A 19,925-nucleotide genomic window follows, 5' to 3' on the forward strand; every position below is an offset into this window, starting at 1 on the left:
ACGTGACGTCTTATAATTCGATGGAGTCGGCTGCACGCACGAAAAAACATGACGTATGCGGCGAAGTGCAAGCGAGAGCGCGGAACGAGCGACAAAGAGGCACAGTCGGCCTCCGCGTTCGACATCTGTCTCTCTCCTACTTGAGTGAGCGATGCGTCCGCGTGGACAGCTTCTATACAATAATACATTTACATGTTTTCGGCAAGGATGAAGTGCAGTGAAAGTGAATGTGGTGTCAATTGTTTATAGCAACGATAATATCTATCAAACAAATAAAACTAAAATTTTCTTTTGAAAAATGCAACCATTCCATCAGTATTTCCTTACGACTTAACTTACTCTTACTCCTTACTTACTTAGAACAAAACTTGTTATAACTTATATTTAGATCTACCTTTAGTTATTAACTGTTTTGTGTACCTAATAACAATAAATAAATAAATAAACTACACTGCCTACCCAAATACAATTATAGCACTCTTGAAGGAGGAGTTTTTCACTTTCTGCTATGTTTCCGAATTATGCTGGTCTGAAACCTCGTGCACGCCACTGATCGTACCAGTACGCTGAACCGCTCGACGTCTTCGCCGGTATCTCGTAGTGTCTCACGAGTCCTGCGAATCACTTGTGTCAGCAACTCGGCTCACGTTAGCCGTCCCTGGGGCCCTGGGCCTCGAACTGTGGACCCTTTTGGGCCGCGGCACGTTGCTGTGCACGTGGGACACGTGGGCGTTACGGCCCTGGGCAGTCGTGAAGTTCTTGTCACAGATATCGCACTTGTAGTACGGCCTTGCTTCTCGGTGGGACTGTAAAGTCAATATTTATTTATTTAATTTTTTGAAAAACTAATATTTATTTATTTGTTCACTTTATTGCACAACTAAAAAAAAACGGTTTAAAAAGGCGGAATTAATGCTAAAGCGAGCACCAGCCAACTTTTGGACCTACAATAAAATATGAATATAATATAGCAAAAAATATTTGCATCAGAATCTAGGTATTTATGGCGTTGTGTGTTGTAATATGAGTGTCCAGCGAACTAAAATTTATATAACTTAAAACCTATATTATTAGTCCTAGAGACCACCTATTGTCAAATTTTGTTTGTTTGTGCTTCTTTAATGTCACTTTCACATTTGTTTTATAAATATAACCTTAAATAAGTCGTATGTTGAAAAAAAAAAAATCCACCAATCCGCACAAAATTTAACAAAATTAAAAAAAAAAAAAAATTGTTTTGATTGTTTAACTGCATTTGCACGCCTCATAAGCGAAGCGTTGAGGTTGTGCTCTACTCTCGACATTTCAAAAAAAGCAGTTTTCTCGAAACTGAAATTGATTTTTTGTTATTTATATTGCACTTACAGGTTAATTTGAGTACACTAATATCAAGTCAAATAATTTGTCAGGCACATAAAATACATTTCAATAACAATTTTTTTGTTTAACATAGTAAATAATAACATTAAACATAATCTTTTCTGGACGTCCGTGTATGGACGGGTGTATGTGGCATCGAAATTGGTCGAAAAAATGATCGTATCGGAATAATTTTTTTTTAATTATCTAAAGTAGCACACAACATAATTTCTTAGTTACTATGAGCGTTCAATTCACTGTCGTTAAATTTCCATGTAATTATTCTAGCTAATATTAATTGTAACTTTCAATGTGCAATCATTATGACATTCCCGTGTCTTGTTTACAAAAAATGAATAATAATATGAAAAAAAAAATTTGTAATGAGCATTGAAAGTTTCAGTCAATTTTATTGTGAAAAAAATGAGATTATGAGGCGTGCACTTTTGGATTTTCCAATTTTTTTTTAATTATTAATAATCATATACTTATATGTATTTTGACATTGATTTTATGTTGTGTCTAAACTTAGATTCTTTTTTTTATACTTTAATTGTACGCCCGGCTGTGGGTACTTTTCTAGGTCTTGTCAACTTCCTTTCTATGTGTAAACATTGAACAATAAAAATATATTCTATTCAAATTTTTTTTTTAAAATCACTCTTTTATAAATAAACTAAACTAAAAGATATAAATTAGTTTGGTGGTTAATAACGAGCGTGTTTCTTTGGAACTTTTTCCTTCATTTCTTCGACATTTAATAAGCGCGTGCTTGCGTGCGTGTGTGCGTCTGCGTGCGTGCGTGCGTGTGTGCGTGCGTGCGTGTGACTCACTCACCAACATGTGCCGATGTCGGTTCGAGTAGTGTGTGAAGCTCTTTCCGCACACCCCGCAGTCGTAGCGCACCGGGTGTTCGGCGTGCGACCTGGCGTGCAATGCCAGGGTTAGCTTGTGCATGAACCGCTTGCCGCAGATATTGCATCTAAACAGCTTCTCTCCCGTGTGGACCTGCGAGTGCTGTAGGAGCTGGGCCGGCCACTGGCAACACAGGAATATATGTCTTCTTCACAGACTTAAGAACATACAGCAATAAAATAATGGCTCTTAAATCAACAATTATGAGGCTATTCTTTGAAATGCTTTTTGAAGTTATATTTCTTTTGGCGCGTTAGGTAAAAATGGTGACAGTAAATTTTTAGGATGCGCGCGCACACCGTCACTAAAATCCGACACCATGAAGTTAGCTATAGTCAACATTTTAGTTTTTCTAAAAAAGGTTTGACAGTTGACTTTCAATAATTCAAACCAAACCTCTTTTCTATTGTTAGTGTAATTTTTACCGCAAACGTAGAATAAGACGAAAGATAAAATATTTGAAAAAACTTTTATCTTGTTACGACAAATAAGTATATAACTTCTAACGCGTGTACAAGAGTTCACACACGTTTTTTTAAAATTCCAAGTTGGCCCTTCACTGCAATCTCACCTGGTAAGTGATGATGCAATATACGATGGTACGGGGCTAACCTGTTAGGAAGTACGGTAGTCATACATCAGACATCGTCCCGAAACACTGAATCGCTTAGCGGCACGTCTTTGTCGGTACTGTGGTAACTAGCCAGACCAGACACAAGAAAATTCAAAAAATTAAATTTCCCAAAATTGTCCCTGTCGGGAATCGAACCCGGTACCTTCTGCTTAAATTCACAGCGCTCACCGTTGCGCCAAGGCAGTGGTCATTTTATTACACCGGCCAACACGCCCTACCGACCGGAACATAGGAATGCTGCTTAGCGGCACAAATAAGCATGGCGGCAGTACTTCCTAGACCGAGCTCTGTCACAAAAAGCTCTACTACTACTACTACAATATGATTCAAGGAGTAGCAGTATAAACTGGGCAAATATAAAGAAATTCCAGGGCGTTGTTGCTGGCTAAGAAGTACCAGGGTATAATGAATGGCTAAGAGGTACATGGTATGATCTGGAAAACTACCAGATTATCGCTTCGCCGGAAGAGCTGTCACAGAGAGCTAGATACTACTACTACAGTATGATTCAAGGAGTTCCAGAATAATCTGGGCAAATATAAAGAAATACCAGAGCATTGTGGCTGGCTAAGAAGTACCAGGGTATAATGAATGACTAAGAGGTACCTGGTATGATCTGGAAAACTACCAGATTATCGCTTCGCCGGAAGAGCTGTCACAGAGAACTAGATACTACTACTACTACTACAGTATGATTCAAGGAGTTCCAGAATAAACTGGGCAAATATAAAGAAATACCAGAGCATTGTGGCTGGCTAAGAAGTACCAGGGTATAATGAATGACTAAGAGGTACCTGGTATGATCTGGAAAACTACCAGATTATCGCTTCGCCGGAAGAGCTGTCACAGAGAGCTAGATACTACTACTACTACTACAGTATGATTCAAGGAGTTCCAGAATAAACTGGGCAAATATAAAGAAATACCAGAGCATTGTGGCTGGCTAAGAAGTACCAGGGTATAATGAATGACTAAGAGGTACCTGGTATGATCTGGAAAACTACCAGATTATCGCTTCGCCGGAAGAGCTGTCACAGAGAACTAGATACTACTACTACTACAGTATGATTCAAGGAGTTCCAGAATAAACTGGGCAAATATAAAGAAATACCAGAGCATTGTGGCTGGCTTAGAAGTACCAGGATATAATGAATGGCTAAGAGGTACTCTTATACCTGGTATGATCTCAAAACATTACCAGATTATCACGTCCCCGGACGAGCTCTGTCACAAAAAACTCTACTACTACTTTATAAATAACACTTGTTCCTCACCCTGAAGGATTTCCCGCAGAGCTCGCATAGTATCGCCCCGCCATTCTCACCGTCGCCATCTTTCTTAGGGTTTCTGTTCGGATCCGAAAGGCGGTGTTGAGGTTCGTTGCGTTTAAGCGTGCTGTAAAAATTCTAATCTAAACATTTTTTTCTTTAACATTGGAAAGTGGAAAGTGTAGATTTGGCCTAAGATAAATAAATAAATAAATATACTACGACAGTACACACATCGCCATCTAGCCCCAAAATAAGCGTAGCTTGAGCTATGGGTACTAAGATGACTGATGAATATTTTTATGAATAATATACATGAATACTTATAACATTCTTGTTTATCACACAAACATTTTCCATTTACAGACAAGAAAATTTTATTTATTTAAACAGTTAAATATCACTTGCTTCAACGGTGAAGGAAAACATCGCGAGGAAACCTGCATACCTGAGTGTTCTCCATAATGTTCTCAGAGGTGTGTGAAGCCCACCAATCCGCACTGGGCCAGCGCGGTGGACTACGGGCTTAACCCCTTCTCATTGTGGAAGGATGATGATGACTCTTTATTTGCACACTACAAGTTAAAAAAAAGGAAATAGAAGAATAAAAAAAACACAAGACAGAAGCAGTATACAAAGGCGGCCTTATCGCTTAGTAGCAATTTCCGCTAGGCAACCTTATCCCTAGTCAGTGGAAATAATCGTGGGACAAATATTTTGTCTACTGCCTAATCCGGTATATTGGCGACAAACGTCGGGTGCAGTATGTTATTAAAATAGTAACTCACTTTGCAGGAGCGTGTTTTGGCGACACCTTCATATGCTGTTCGTACGCGGTGACAGACGCGAAGCGGATGTCGCACTCCTCGCATAGCGGACCGGATGGGTTCTGAAAATATATTTCTACCGTCACTGAAATATCAGTAATATGTGTACATTTATATGGGAATAATGAAAGTGGTCGAGAAGAAAACGAAGGCGGGATGCCATATAAGCCGGAGGGGAAATCCCTCTCCATCTCCACGGGCAGTATGCCATTGATACTCGCTTGTGTTTCAGTATGCCATTGCTAGTTGCCTGTGTTTCAATATGCCATTGCTACTCGCCTGTGTTTTAATATGCCAATGCTACTCGCCTGTGTCTCAATATGCCAATGCTACTCGCCTGTGTCTCCGTATGCCAATGCAACTCGCCTGTGTTTCAATATGCCATTGCGCTTCTAGCCTGTGTTTCAGTATACCATTGCTACTCGCCTGTGTTTCAGTATACCATTGCTACTCGCCTGTGTCTCAGTATGCCATTGCTACTCGCCTGTGTTTCAATATGCCATTGCTACTCACCTGTGTTTCAAAACGAAAACCGGCAGAACGCGCAAAGAAAATCGGAGGGGTGCTTTATACACAGTTGGGGCAATTCCCCTCCTGCTCATTCGGACTATATGCCCACTATGGCGAACGAAAACAGACAGAGCCTGTACTAGAAGAAGGATGGGTGCTTTAAACGCAGTAGGGGCAAGTACCCCTCTTTGCTCTTTAAGAGCTGGACCTTTGAGACTCGCCTGTTTCCGTCAAAGTCATGCGTTAAGTTCATGTGACACTCTTTCCCCTTAAGTAGGTCTCTCTCTACGTCGTGTTCCTCATTGCTGAAGGTCGTGACCCCTTCCACTTACAACCTTTTGTAACCGACTGGCGCAGTGGGCAGCGAACCTGCTTTCTGAGTCGTGGCCGTGGGTTCGATTCCCACAACTGGAAAATGTTTGTGTGATGAACTTGAATTTTTTTCAGTGTCTGGGTGTTTATCTGTATAATATAAGTAATTCTGTGTATTATATTCATAGAAATATTCATCAGCTATCTTAGTACCCATAACACAAGCTACGCTTACTTTGGGGCTAGGTGGCGATGTGTGTAATATCGTAGTATAAAATAAAAAATTAAAAAAAATTGTGCCATTTCACTCGGCTTCGAAAGCAGTTTGCACTTTGGTGTCGAGAGCAGCGGATTTGATCCGACCAACGAATCGGGCTACGTCCTCGAGGTCACTTTCCTTCCACTTTGCCGGCGACCACTATCTTTTCAAGTTTGTCTCCATCTCTTCTGGCAATGTGACCGAAGTACTCGAGAATCCTTTTAAGACACGTGGCCTTCTTGTAATTTTAAGCTGTATCAATATCGATGCGTTGGTCCTGTGTGCCGTCCATGGGATTCGCAGCATTCTCCTCCGGCACCACATCTTAGGTAGGTACTCGCCTGTATTTCGTCGAAGCGGTGCGTCATGTTCATGTGACATTGCAGGCCCTTCTCGCTGACGAACGAGTACCCGCAGAGTGCGCACACGCAGTCGGACGGGTGCTTTATACGCAGGTGGGATAGATACGACGATCGCTTTCTGCAATTATACAACGTGTAACGGAATTACGAAATAATGTTGAAGGATGCATAAATATATGTCATAAGGAATCACCCTGTAAAAATATTAAATCAAACTAAGCACATTAATTTTTCCATACAAACGAATTTAAAACATTCTAAGTGTTTCTTGACAACCCTATTGAAGATAAACCATCGAAACGCGCATAGTACCTACGCTTTGGGACGCGTACCTAACAAAGCTACAGGAGTCATTTGATTTTCATTTTGTATGTTCCAAGGGTTTTAAACGCGATTGCTTCTTTGAAGTCCCGATACATACAGAATAAAATAAAAAATAGCTTTAATAAAAACTACTTGGAAAATAATTAATGAGGAGACGGGTATAATAATTAACAGCTATATATGTATATATAAGTGGATATAAACAGTCGACTTACATAAATTAGTGACATCTGCATATCGTGTGCGAAAGGTGCAGAAGTCATTTGTGGGATTGAGTATACGCTTTTATAATATGATTCCTAAGGTAATTTTGGACCTACCAATCCATAAGTTTAAAGAATGTGTTAAAACACATTTATTACAGCGAGGTTATTATACAATTGATGAGTTTCTTAATGACAAGGTTGCTTGGAAGCATCCGGCTCCGCTTTCATCTCTCACAAGATAGAAAAATGAATGTTAAAATATAAAATGTAAATTTTTGATGTTGGAAAAGAGCAACTGCTGAGTTTCTTGCCGGCTTCTTCTCGGTAGAATCTGCCTTCCGAACCGGTGGTAGAGTCACTACACACGGACAGACTTGACGTTTCAAAAGTGCTTGTATTAGGCCTACTTGAAATAAATGAATTTTGAATTTTTTGAATTTTATATAATGCTGTCTATCTATGGCTTCGATTCCAACAACTGGAAAGTTTGTGTGATGAACATGAATGTTTTTCAGTGTCTGGGTGTTTATATGAATATCATAAGTATTTATGTGTATTATATTCATAAAAAAATATTCATCAGCTATCTTAGTACCCATAACACAAGCTACGCTTACTTTGGGGCTAGATGGCGATGTGTGTATTGTCGAAGTATATTTATTTATTATATTTATTATTTATACCAGGCAACCTTTGAATTAGGAAAAAAAAGAAGGTCCTTTTATCTTTGCCAAAAATCGCGATCACACCTAATGGTAAGCGATGATGCAGCCTAAGGTGGAGCGCGCTTGCCTATAAGATGCCTATTCACTCTCGATTTGAAGGCACTCATATTGTAGGCACTAGGAAAAATGGAAGCTGGAAGGGCATTCCAGATCCTAGCGGTGCGGATCAGTAACGAAGATGCGAAGCGCTTCGTACGCGTCCGACAAAAGCACAAACGGTTATTACTCACGCAAATTCCACTTCACAATGTGGGCACCTGTACTTTTTCCCATTGTGCCATTGTTCGTGAGCTAAGGCTTGCGATCTGAAACAATGGGGAAAACCGCTGACAATTAGTTGCACCTAGAGGGCACCAGTGTGGTGGCGTCAGATCAGTTGTCGCCAACCCTCCTGTCCCGGGTGTCGTACGAGACGACTAAGGGAATATAACTTATTTGACGACTAAGGGAATATACTTATTGACTGTAACAATATAAATATTAGAAGCAATTCTACAATAAACTACCCATTGACATCTTCGAGATGTGTCTTAAAAAGTTCAAAGTTTGTATTAAACGTAAGCTTATCGAAAAGTCCTATTATAGTGGGTGTGAATTGTTGCTCTAACCAGGTTGCTCTTCTAATAATTTTAAATGACATTGTGAGATGGTGATAACAAAAAAAACACCCGGCTAAGTTTGTTGTGGGCTTCTTCTTAGACCAGGACGCGTTTGGAACCCTCGTAGCTTTAGTTTTAAGTTTACGAATGTGTTTATCGCCAACATCTCACTACCGTGTAATTCTTATGTACGCATCGAAAGTGCCACCTATGGGGCTACTTGAATAAAGATATTTTTGACTTAAACTTTGACTTGTATATTATTTTCTTTTATCCTCTCCTCCTCCATTACCGATACAGAGCCACCAAAAAAAAAATATCGCAGCGGTTTCAAAATTATCCTGTATATACACTACATGTACAATAATTATAACTGTAATTTTTTTACGAATCTGAACACTTACCTATCATTCGAGACAAAAAGACAACTCTTGCAGTTGAATCTGACGTCGTGATAACTCTTTATATGCTTGCGGAGGTGCGTGCGAGTTTTCATATGAAACCCGCATATATCACATTCTAGCTGTCCGTATTTCTAGAACACAAAGAAAATCAAAAATACAAAAATTCCTTTTATTTGGTACCAATATTTAAAGAAAAATGTATTGCAATAGTTTGTGGTGGCGGCCATCTTGTTTCTGAAATATGTCATTGTGTATACTACTCTCATTTAATACCTATATCGAGAGAGTTGTGAAAAAATAAGTAATCCGCCCATCTATTACTATGTGTCAACCGGGTTGCAACCTGTATATTAAACGTACTAAACTTGCATAAACGACAGTTGCTCACTGTATACGAGACGTACTAAACTTGCATAAACGACAGTTGCTCACTGTATACGAGACGTACTAAACTTGTATAAACGACACTTGCTCACTGTATACGAGGCGTACTAAACTTGCATAAACGACAGTTGCTCACTGTATACGAGACGTACTAAACTTGCATAAACGACAGTTGCTCACTGTATACGAGACGTACTGAACTTGTATAAACGACACTTGCTCACTGTATACGAGGCGTACTAAACTTGCATAAACGACACTTGCTCACTGTATACGAGACGTACTAAACTTGCATAAACGACACTTGCTCACTGTATACGAGACGTACTAAACTTGCATAAACGACACTTGCTTACTGTGTACGAGACGTACTAAACTTGCATAAACGACACTTGCTTACTGCATACGAGACGTACTAAACTTGCATAAACGACACTTGCTTCATGTATACGAGACGTACTAAACTTGCATAAACGACATTTGCTCACTGTATACGAGACGTACTAAACTTGCATAAACGACACTTGCTTCATGTATACGAGACGTACTAAACATGCATAAACGACACTTGCTTACTGTATACGAGACGTACTAAACTTGCATAAACGACACTTGCTTACTGTATACGAGACGTACTAAACTTGCATAAACGACACTTGCTTCATGTATACGAGACGTACTAAACTTGCATAAACGACACTTGCTTACTGTATACGAGACGTACTAAACTTGCATAAAAGACACTTGCTCACTGTATATGAGACGTACTAAACTTGCATAAACGACACTTGCTTACTGCATACGAGACGTACTAAACTTGCATAAACGACACTTGCTTCATGTATACGAGACGTACTAAACATGCATAAACGACACTTGCTCACTGTATACGAGACGTACTAAACTTGCATAAACGACACTTGCTCACTGTATACGAGACGTACTAAACTTGCATAAACGACACTTGCTTACTGTGTACGAGACGTACTAAACTTGCATAAAAGACACTTGCTCACTGTATATGAGACGTACTAAACTTGCATAAACGACACTTGCTTACTGTATACGAGACGTACTAAACTTGCATAAACGACACTTGCTTACTGTATACGAGACGTACTAAACTTGCATAAACGACACTTGCTTCATGTATACGAGACGTACTAAACTTGCATAAAAGACACTTGCTCACTGTATACGAGACGTACTAAACTTGCATAAACGACGCTTGCTTACTGCATACGAGACGTACTAAACTTGCATAAACGACACTTGCTTCATGTATACGAGACGTACTAAACTTGCATAAACGACACTTGCTTCATGTATACGAGACGTACTAAACTTGCATAAACGACACTTGCTTACTGTATACGAGACGTACTAAACTTGCATAAAAGACACTTGCTCACTGTATATGAGACGTACTAAACTTGCATAAACGACACTTGCTTACTGCATACGAGACGTACTAAACTTGCATAAACGACACTTGCTTCATGTATACGAGACGTACTAAACTTGCATAAACGACACTTGCTCACTGTATACGAGCCGTACTAAACTTGCATAAACGACACTTGCTTCATGTATACGAGACGTACTAAACTTGCATAAAAGACACTTGCTCACTGTATACGAGACGTACTAAACTTGCATAAACGACACTTGCTTACTGCATACGAGACGTACTAAACTTGCATAAACGACACTTGCTTCATGTGTACGAGACGTACTAAACTTGCATAAACGACACTTGCTTCATGTATACGAGACGTACTAAACTTGCATAAACGACACTTGCTTCATGTATACGAGACGTACTAAACTTGCATAAACGACACTTGCTTCATGTATACGAGACGTACTAAACTTGCATAAAAGACACTTGCTCACTGTATACGAGACGTACTAAACTTGCATAAACGACACTTGCTCACTGTATACGAGACGTACTAAACTTGCATAAACGACACTTGCTTACTGTGTACGAGACGTACTAAACTTGCATAAACGACACTTGCTTACTGTGTATGAGACGTACTAAACTTGCATAAACGACACTTGCTTACTGTATACGAGACGTACTTAACTTGCATAAAAGACACTTGCTCACTGTATATGAGACGTACTAAACTTGCATAAACGACACTTGCTGACTGTGTACGAGACGTACTAAACTTGCATAAACGACACTTGCTTCATGTATACGAGACGTAGTAAACTTGCATAAACGACACTTGCTTCATGTATACGAGACGTACTAAACTTGCATAAACGACACTTGCTTCATGTATACGAGACGTACTAAACTTGCATAAAATACACTTGCTCACTGTATACGAGACGTACTAAACTTGCATAAACGACACTTGCTTACTGCATACGAGACGTACTAAACTTGCATAAACGACACTTGCTTCATGTATACGAGACGTACTAAACTTGCATAAACGACACTTGCTTCATGTATACGAGACGTACTAAACTTGCATAAAAGACACTTGCTCACTGTATACGAGACGTACTAAACTTGCATAAACGACACTTGCTCACTGTATACGAGACGTACTAAACTTGCATAAACGACACTTGCTTACTGTGTACGAGACGTACTAAACTTGCATAAACGACACTTGCTTACTGTGTATGAGACGTACTAAACTTGCATAAACGACACTCGCTTCATGTATACGAGACGTACTAAACTTGCATAAACGACACTTGCTTCATGTATACGAGACGTACTAAACTTGCATAAACGACACTTGCTTACTGTATACGAGACGTAGTAAACTTGCATAAACGACACTTGCTTCATGTATACGAGACGTACTAAACTTGCATAAACGACACTTGCTTCATGTATACGAGACGTACTAAACTTGCATAAAATACACTTGCTCACTGTATACGAGACGTACTAAACTTGCATAAAAGACACTTGCTCACTGTATATGAGACGTACTAAACTTGCATAAACGACACTTGCTTACTGTGTACGAGACGTACTAAACTTGCATAAACGACACTTGCTTCATGTATACGAGACGTAGTAAACTTGCATAAACGACACTTGCTTCATGTATACGAGACGTACTAAACTTGCATAAACGACACTTGCTTCATGTATACGAGACGTACTAAACTTGCATAAAATACACTTGCTCACTGTATACGAGACGTACTAAACTTGCATAAACGACACTTGCTTCATGTATACGAGACGTACTAAACTTGCATAAACGACACTTGCTTCATGTATACGAGACGTACTAAACTTGCATAAACGACACTTGCTTCATGTATACGAGACGTACTAAACTTGCATAAAAGACACTTGCTCACTGTATACGAGACGTACTAAACTTGCATAAACGACACTTGCTTACTGCATACGAGACGTACTAAACTTGCATAAACGACACTTGCTTCATGTATACGAGACGTACTAAACTTGCATAAAAGACACTTGCTCGCTGTATATGAGACGTACTAAACTTGCATAAAAGACACTTGCTCACTGTATACGAGACGTACTAAACTTGCATAAACGACACTTGCTTCATGTATACGAGACGTACTAAACATGCATAAACGACACTTGCTTACTGTGTACGAGACGTACTAAACTTGCATAAACGACACTTGCTTACTGTGTACGAGACGTACTAAACTTGCATAAACGACACTTGCTTCATGTATACGAGACGTACTAAACTTGCATAAACGACACTTGCTTCATGTATACGAGACGTACTAAACTTGCATAAACGACACTTGCTCACTGTATATGAGACGTACTAAACTTGCATAAACGACACTTGCTTACTGCATACGAGACGTACTAAACTTGCATAAACGACACTTGCTTCATGTATACGAGACGTACTAAACTTGCATAAACGACACTTGCTTCATGTATACGAGACGTACTAAACTTGCATAAAAGACACTTGCTCACTGTATACGAGACGTACTAAACTTGCATAAACGACACTTGCTTACTGCATACGAGACGTACTAAACTTGCATAAACGACACTTGCTTCATGTATACGAGACGTACTAAACTTGCATAAACGACATTTGCTCACTGTATACGAGACGTACTAAACTTGCATAAACGACACTTGCTTCATGTATACGAGACGTACTAAACTTGCATAAAAGACACTTGCTCACTGTATACGAGACGTACTAAACTTGCATAAACGACACTTGCTTACTGCATACGAGACGTACTAAACTTGCATAAACGACACTTGCTTCATGTATACGAGACGTACTAAACTTGCATAAACGACACTTGCTTCATGTATACGAGACGTACTAAACTTGCATAAACGACACTTGCTTCATGTATACGAGACGTACTAAACTTGCATAAACGACACTTGCTTCATGTATACGAGACGTACTAAACTTGCATAAACGACACTTGCTTACTGTATACGAGACGTACTAAACTTGCATAAAAGACACTTGCTCACTGTATATGAGACGTACTAAACTTGCATAAACGACACTTGCTTACTGTGTACGAGACGTACTAAACTTGCATAAACGACACTTGCTTCATGTATACGAGACGTACTAAACTTGCATAAACGACACTTGCTTCATGTATACGAGACGTACTAAACTTGCATAAAATACACTTGCTCACTGTATACGAGACGTACTAAACTTGCATAAACGACACTTGCTTCATGTATACGAGACGTACTAAACTTGCATAAACGACACTTGCTTACTGTATACGAGACGTACTAAACTTGCATAAACGACACTTGCTTCATGTATACGAGACGTACTAAACTTGCATAAAAGACACTTGCTCACTGTATACGAGACGTACTAAACTTGCATAAACGACACTTGCTTACTGCATACGAGACGTACTAAACTTGCATAAACGACACTTGCTTCATGTATACGAGACGTACTAAACTTGCATAAACGACACTTGCTTCATGTATACGAGACGTACTAAACTTGCATAAACGACACTTGCTTACTGTATACGAGACGTACTAAACTTGCATAAAAGACACTTGCTCACTGTATATGAGACGTACTAAACTTGCATAAAAGACACTTGCTCACTGTATACGAGACGTACTAAACTTGCATAAACGACACTTGCTTACTGCATACAAGACGTACTAAACTTGCATAAACGACACTTGCTTCATGTATACGAGACGTACTAAACTTGCATAAACGACACTTGCTTCATGTATACGAGACGTACTAAACTTGCATAAACGACACTTGCTTACTGTATACGAGACGTACTAAACTTGCATAAAAGACACTTGCTCACTGTATATGAGACGTACTAAACTTGCATAAACGACACTTGCTTACTGCATACGAGACGTACTAAACTTGCATAAACGACAGTTGCTCACTGTATACGAGACGTACTAAACTTGTATAAACGACACTTGCTCACTGTATACGAGACGTACTAAACTTGCATAAACGACACTTGCTCACTGTATACGAGACGTACTAAACTTGTATAAACGACACTTGCTCACTGTATACGAGGCGTACTAAACTTGCATAAACGACACTTGCTCACTGTATACGAGACGTACTAAACTTGCACAAACGACACTTGCTCACTGTATACGAGACGTACTAAACTTGCATAAACGACACTTGCTTACTGTGTACGAGACGTACTAAACTTGCATAAACGACACTTGCTTACTGTGTACGAGACGTACTAAACTTGCATAAACGACACTTGCTTCATGTATACGAGACGTACTAAACTTGCATAAACGACACTTGCTTCATGTATACGGGACGTACTAAACTTGCATAAACGACACTTGCTTCATGTATACGAGACGTACTAAACTTGCATAAACGACACTTGCTTCATGTATACGAGACGTACTAAACTTGCATAAAATACACTTGCTCACTGTATACGAGACGTACTAAACTTGCATAAACGACACTTGCTTCATGTATACGAGACGTACTAAACATGCATAAACGACACTTGCTTACTGTGTACGAGACGTACTAAACTTGCATAAACGACACTTGCTTACTGTGTACGAGACGTACTAAACTTGCATAAACGACACTTGCTTCATGTATACGAGACGTACTAAACTTGCATAAACGACACTTGCTTCATGTATACGAGACGTACTAAACTTGCATAAACGACACTTGCTTCATGTATACGAGACGTACTAAACTTGCATAAAATACACTTGCTCACTGTATACGAGACGTACTAAACTTGCATAAACGACACTTGCTTCATGTATACGAGACGTACTAAACTTGCATAAACAACACTTGCTTCATGTATACGAGACGTACTAAACTTGCATAAACGACACTTGCTTCATGTATACAAGACGTACTAAACTTGCATAAACGACACTTGCTTACTGTATACGAGACGTACTAAACTTGCATAAACGACACTTGCTTACTGTATACGAGACGTACTAAACTTGCATAAACGACACTTGCTTCATGTATACGAGACGTACTAAACTTCAGCTTAAAGACATTTATTTCTCAAAAAGAACACAATAGTTCACTTACATCGAGAATACAATAATATTTTAAAATTAGAAGATACAAAATCTCAAAGTGCTTCACAAATGTACCATATTATTTAAAAGTAAAAAATTTTGCGGGTGGTTAAAGAAAAAACTTGCATAAAAGTTGCTTGATTGACCGCTATCTCGTAGCCCGTGTGCGTGACGTGCTTGTATAAACTTGTTTCGCTTCTCTAAGCTGTGGAAAGCTGTACCGAGTACTCGGTTTTGCGAGAATGAAACCGTTTAAAACTGGGTACTCGGTTACTCGACACAACATGTACTCGGTACAATTCTCATACTCAGCCTATATTAATATTTTTTTTGATCTTATCCCAAAATGTAATTATTGTAACTAATAAAAATGATTTAAAACTAGAAAAACTTACATCAGTATGTTTCTCCATATGTCGGTTATAAGGTACTGTATACCAGTAGCCTTTATGACAAATAGTACATTTGTAAGGTGCCCTTATGTACCCATCTGTGTCTTTTCTTCTCTGCACCTCAGCTAATTGTTCCACATAAGTTAAAACTGTTACTGTGAACAGTTTTAAATCACTGCAATCTTGTGTTTTAGGTTTAACACAATCTTTATTATTCGCATCGTTGGGATTACTTAATTTATCTAATTTAGCAACCCTTGTTCTACGTTTTATAACATTTTTTACATCATCAGGAACGAGTTTTTCATTTGATTTGACAAGTTTCAGTTTATTTTTTTTAACTGCTACACTAACTTTATCCTTAGAACATAGTTTTTTATCTGATTTAGTTGTCTTTTTCCTATCTTTTGCGGATGAAACTTTTTTTCGTTTATTTCTAATTTTAGGTTTTGTATCTTTTATAAATTTGGTATTAGTCAGATTAATTGAACTTTTGTTGTTTAAAACATTTTTGTTTGGCGTTGATTCACTGTTTTTGTGAATAACTGTTACGATTTTAATCTTTTCTGTATCCTGTACTTTACTGTTTTCGTTTAAATATTTCACACAGCTATCATAGTCGTTTAGAGAATCCATATCATGATCAAGGTCATTCTCAATATCATCATCCAAACATTTAACATCAATGCGCCTGAGATCATTATTTCTAACTTGCACATTATAAGAATACGCTTCATTATCAATATCGAAAACGAAAGCTTCTTCTTTCACTTTGGTATCTAGAACTATATCCTCACTTGGTTCAATTTTCACTTCTGTATATTGTACAGTGTTACAAATGGTTTCCTCTTGTATATTTTTGTCTTCATCCAAGTCTTTAATATAAAGATCACAATGATCAGGTTTAATTGCGTGTTTAACTATATTAGATGTTAGTTGATATTCCACTCTGTTTATAGTCTTTATGTTTTCTATAGTTAACTGTAAAGTTCAAACATAACTGATTATAAATAGCAATATAAACTGTAAAAACTCATGATCATTATTACTGGTTATGTAAACTCAGAAGAATTGAAGGACACAGAACTAAAATGAAGAGTGACCAAATATATATTTTTTTAACTTACTTTCTTCAAAATCGAGGAGTACATAAATTCGATATATGTTCGCGAGTAACTGCGTTTCTAGATGGATTTGCAAAATGCAAATGTTAAGTATCGCTTGTTTTAACAGTGAAGGAAAACATCGTGAGGAAACCTGATATTCTGACAGCTCTACATAGTGTTCTCACAGGTGTGTAAAGTCTAAGAAGCCCCACTTGGCCAGCGTGCTCGACTACTGTCTATACCCTTCTCATTCTGAGACAGTTATAGTTCCATTAGCTACTACATTTTTATCTTTTTTATCTCAAGAACATTTTAAGACAAACAAATTGATAAGATATATTCTTTAAGATATTGATTGTAGTACTAGAGCTTTTTCTGGTAAAACTCCGGGGAATAGTACTTCCCACTATGCTTATTTCTGTTACAAAGTAGCATTGTTGTATTCCGGTCTAAAGGGCGTGTTTTCCGGTGTAATTACAGGCTGGCTGTTGGAATGTTTGTGTGGCAATGGGCGGGGCACATAGCTAGGAGAAACAATGGTCGACCCCCAACGAGGTGGGCAGACGACATCAGACAAGTGGCTGGGAGCCACTGGAGACAATCTGCCCAGGATCTTGGATTTTGGAACGTTCTCGATGAAGTGATGATGATGATGATTATGATATTGATGGTGTTGGAATGACTTCATTCCATCTCTGTACCCTTCAAGTTAATCACTCACCGTTCCATGCTCTTTATATAATTGCAGTAATAAATTATGGGCACTCAAGCTCTTGTCTTTAAATTTGTAACAATTTGTCAATCTTTGAGCGCATTCCGTGCAGAGTTTTGGTGCACTGTTAATTTCTCTGAGGCTTTTCTGAAACAGTAAAATTTATATTCAACATGTAAATGAAAACTTTAGAGGTACATTATTTACTGTCTGTGAGACTTATCTGTGAAATCGAAAACCTAATAGTTTATGTGTAAACGACTGCCATTGTTTTTATTGAAAGAAATCAGATACAGCCTCCACAGACTCCTATCACTTTATTAGGTTCGCGTCGTGCAGCGTAGGTACTATGCGCGTGCCAGTCTTTCATCTTCTATAGGGTTGTCATAAGTAAACATTTAGAATGTTTTCGTTTGTATGAAAAAATAAATAGACTTATTTTCATAGAATATTTGTGACGTACCAGTTAATTTGTCCTATATTCTTTAGAAAAAAATTAAATTATAGTGAATTTAAGAAAAATTAAGTAATAGTTTGGTTTGCAAGAACAATCCTATAACGAGTGTCACCGGCGCGGCGCAGTGCGGCGACGGTATCAATAAAATTAATTGTGTTCATCTTATGCAGCTAAAAAAATATCTGAATAGGTACTTAATTTGAGTAGCTGCTTCCAAATTTCTACACGAAGAAAGTAATGTTTTAATTTTTTACCACTTCCGTACTGCACACAAAGCTACAATTATTTTGGATATTGCATGGAACTAGTGTAGATCAGAATCAGATATGTATTAATTATTGGTGCCTGTGATAGGCCTAATTGAAATAAGAATTATTGAATTTGAATTTGAAGTTTAATCTGTGTTTAAATAACGAGCATATGCATAAATTTTTTGCAAAACTGCTTTTCATAGAACATACTTTAAATTTAAATTAATATTTAAAATTTTATAGCCATGACAATACTATACCTGTACTTACCGATAGTCCAGTTACATCACTATAAGCATTTGTTAAATACTCGTTGAATGGACACAGTTTACCTGCGGTGTCCAGGCAAATCATGCAGAACTGTAAAAGAAGATAAAACATTATCAGACACTTTATGGTAGATAAAAAGAGCCAATTAAGAGTGTGAGGTGACTTCAGATGAAAGTGATTTTTTGCAAATAACACAGGTTTGTATGTAAAAAGTCAGTATGTATGTCAGTATGTAAAGTCAGTATGTATGCAATGTAAAAAGTTAAGTCAGTCTCCAATGAGTAGAGCCTTGTGTCCAGAGAGCATACCAACACTATGTTATATTGCTACTGCAGTAGTTATAGTAGTATGCATATTTTTTGTTTCAAAAGTCAGTAAATGTACGAACCTGTAAAACAATGTAAAGTCAGTCTCCAATGTGTAAAGCATTGTGTATAGAGAGCATAACAAAACTATGTCATATTGCTACTGCAGTAGTTATAGTAGTATGCATATTTTTTGTTTCAAAAGTCAGTAAATGCACAAACCTGTACAGCAGAGTCACTTGTAGATCTGAATGCAGAAGGTATAGAGTTATTTCTGAGCTTGTTTGAACCACATTCTGTCATATGTTGAGAGCAAACTACTGGATCTTCCGGTAGACAATTTTCATTTACACCAATAGATTCCAGCCATGAGTGCCTAATGGATTGTGTTGTTGGAATCCTGTAATACATACAATTAATTATATAATTAAGAAGCAGCAATAGTCTAGCAGTAAGGGCTCCCATTCTCCCATGTCTCTAGTCACAAACTACTAACTTTTAGAATTATATGCTTTTTTAAACTAAGCAATTTAAATATCACTTGCTTTGGCAGCGAAGGAAACATTGTGAGGAGACCTGCATGTTTAAGTTCTGCATAACATTCTCATAGGTGTGTGAAGTCTAAATATACACTTTGCCAGCATGTTAGCTCAGAGGTGACCCCATGACCTATAATGAGTCAGTCATCTGTCATATTCTATAATATGACATGAGTGTGTCATACTTAGAATGTTTATCAATTATTTATCAATTTATTATGAATAATA

At 38.1% G+C, this 19,925-nt stretch overlaps 1 protein-coding gene across 1 annotated transcript; it reads right to left on the reverse strand.

Moving 5' to 3' along the window:
• Positions 1-399: 399 nt before the first annotated feature.
• Positions 400-19,461, reverse strand: LOC120635807 (zinc finger protein 37 homolog). The gene is made up of 11 exons (XM_039906969.1): positions 19,381-19,461; positions 18,854-18,943; positions 17,885-18,022; positions 16,061-17,038; positions 8,705-8,835; positions 7,932-8,006; positions 6,426-6,564; positions 4,965-5,065; positions 4,183-4,303; positions 2,197-2,397; positions 400-806 (listed from the first exon to the last, which is right to left on the reverse strand). The coding sequence occupies exons 1-11, from the start codon at positions 19,459-19,461 to the stop codon at positions 606-608; spliced, it is 2,256 nt and encodes a 751-aa protein (XP_039762903.1). The 3' UTR covers positions 400-605.
• Positions 19,462-19,925: the final 464 nt, after the last annotated feature.

This window comes from Pararge aegeria, chromosome 27, assembly GCF_905163445.1.
Source record: "Pararge aegeria chromosome 27, ilParAegt1.1, whole genome shotgun sequence".
Lineage (NCBI taxonomy): Eukaryota > Metazoa > Arthropoda > Insecta > Lepidoptera > Nymphalidae > Pararge > Pararge aegeria.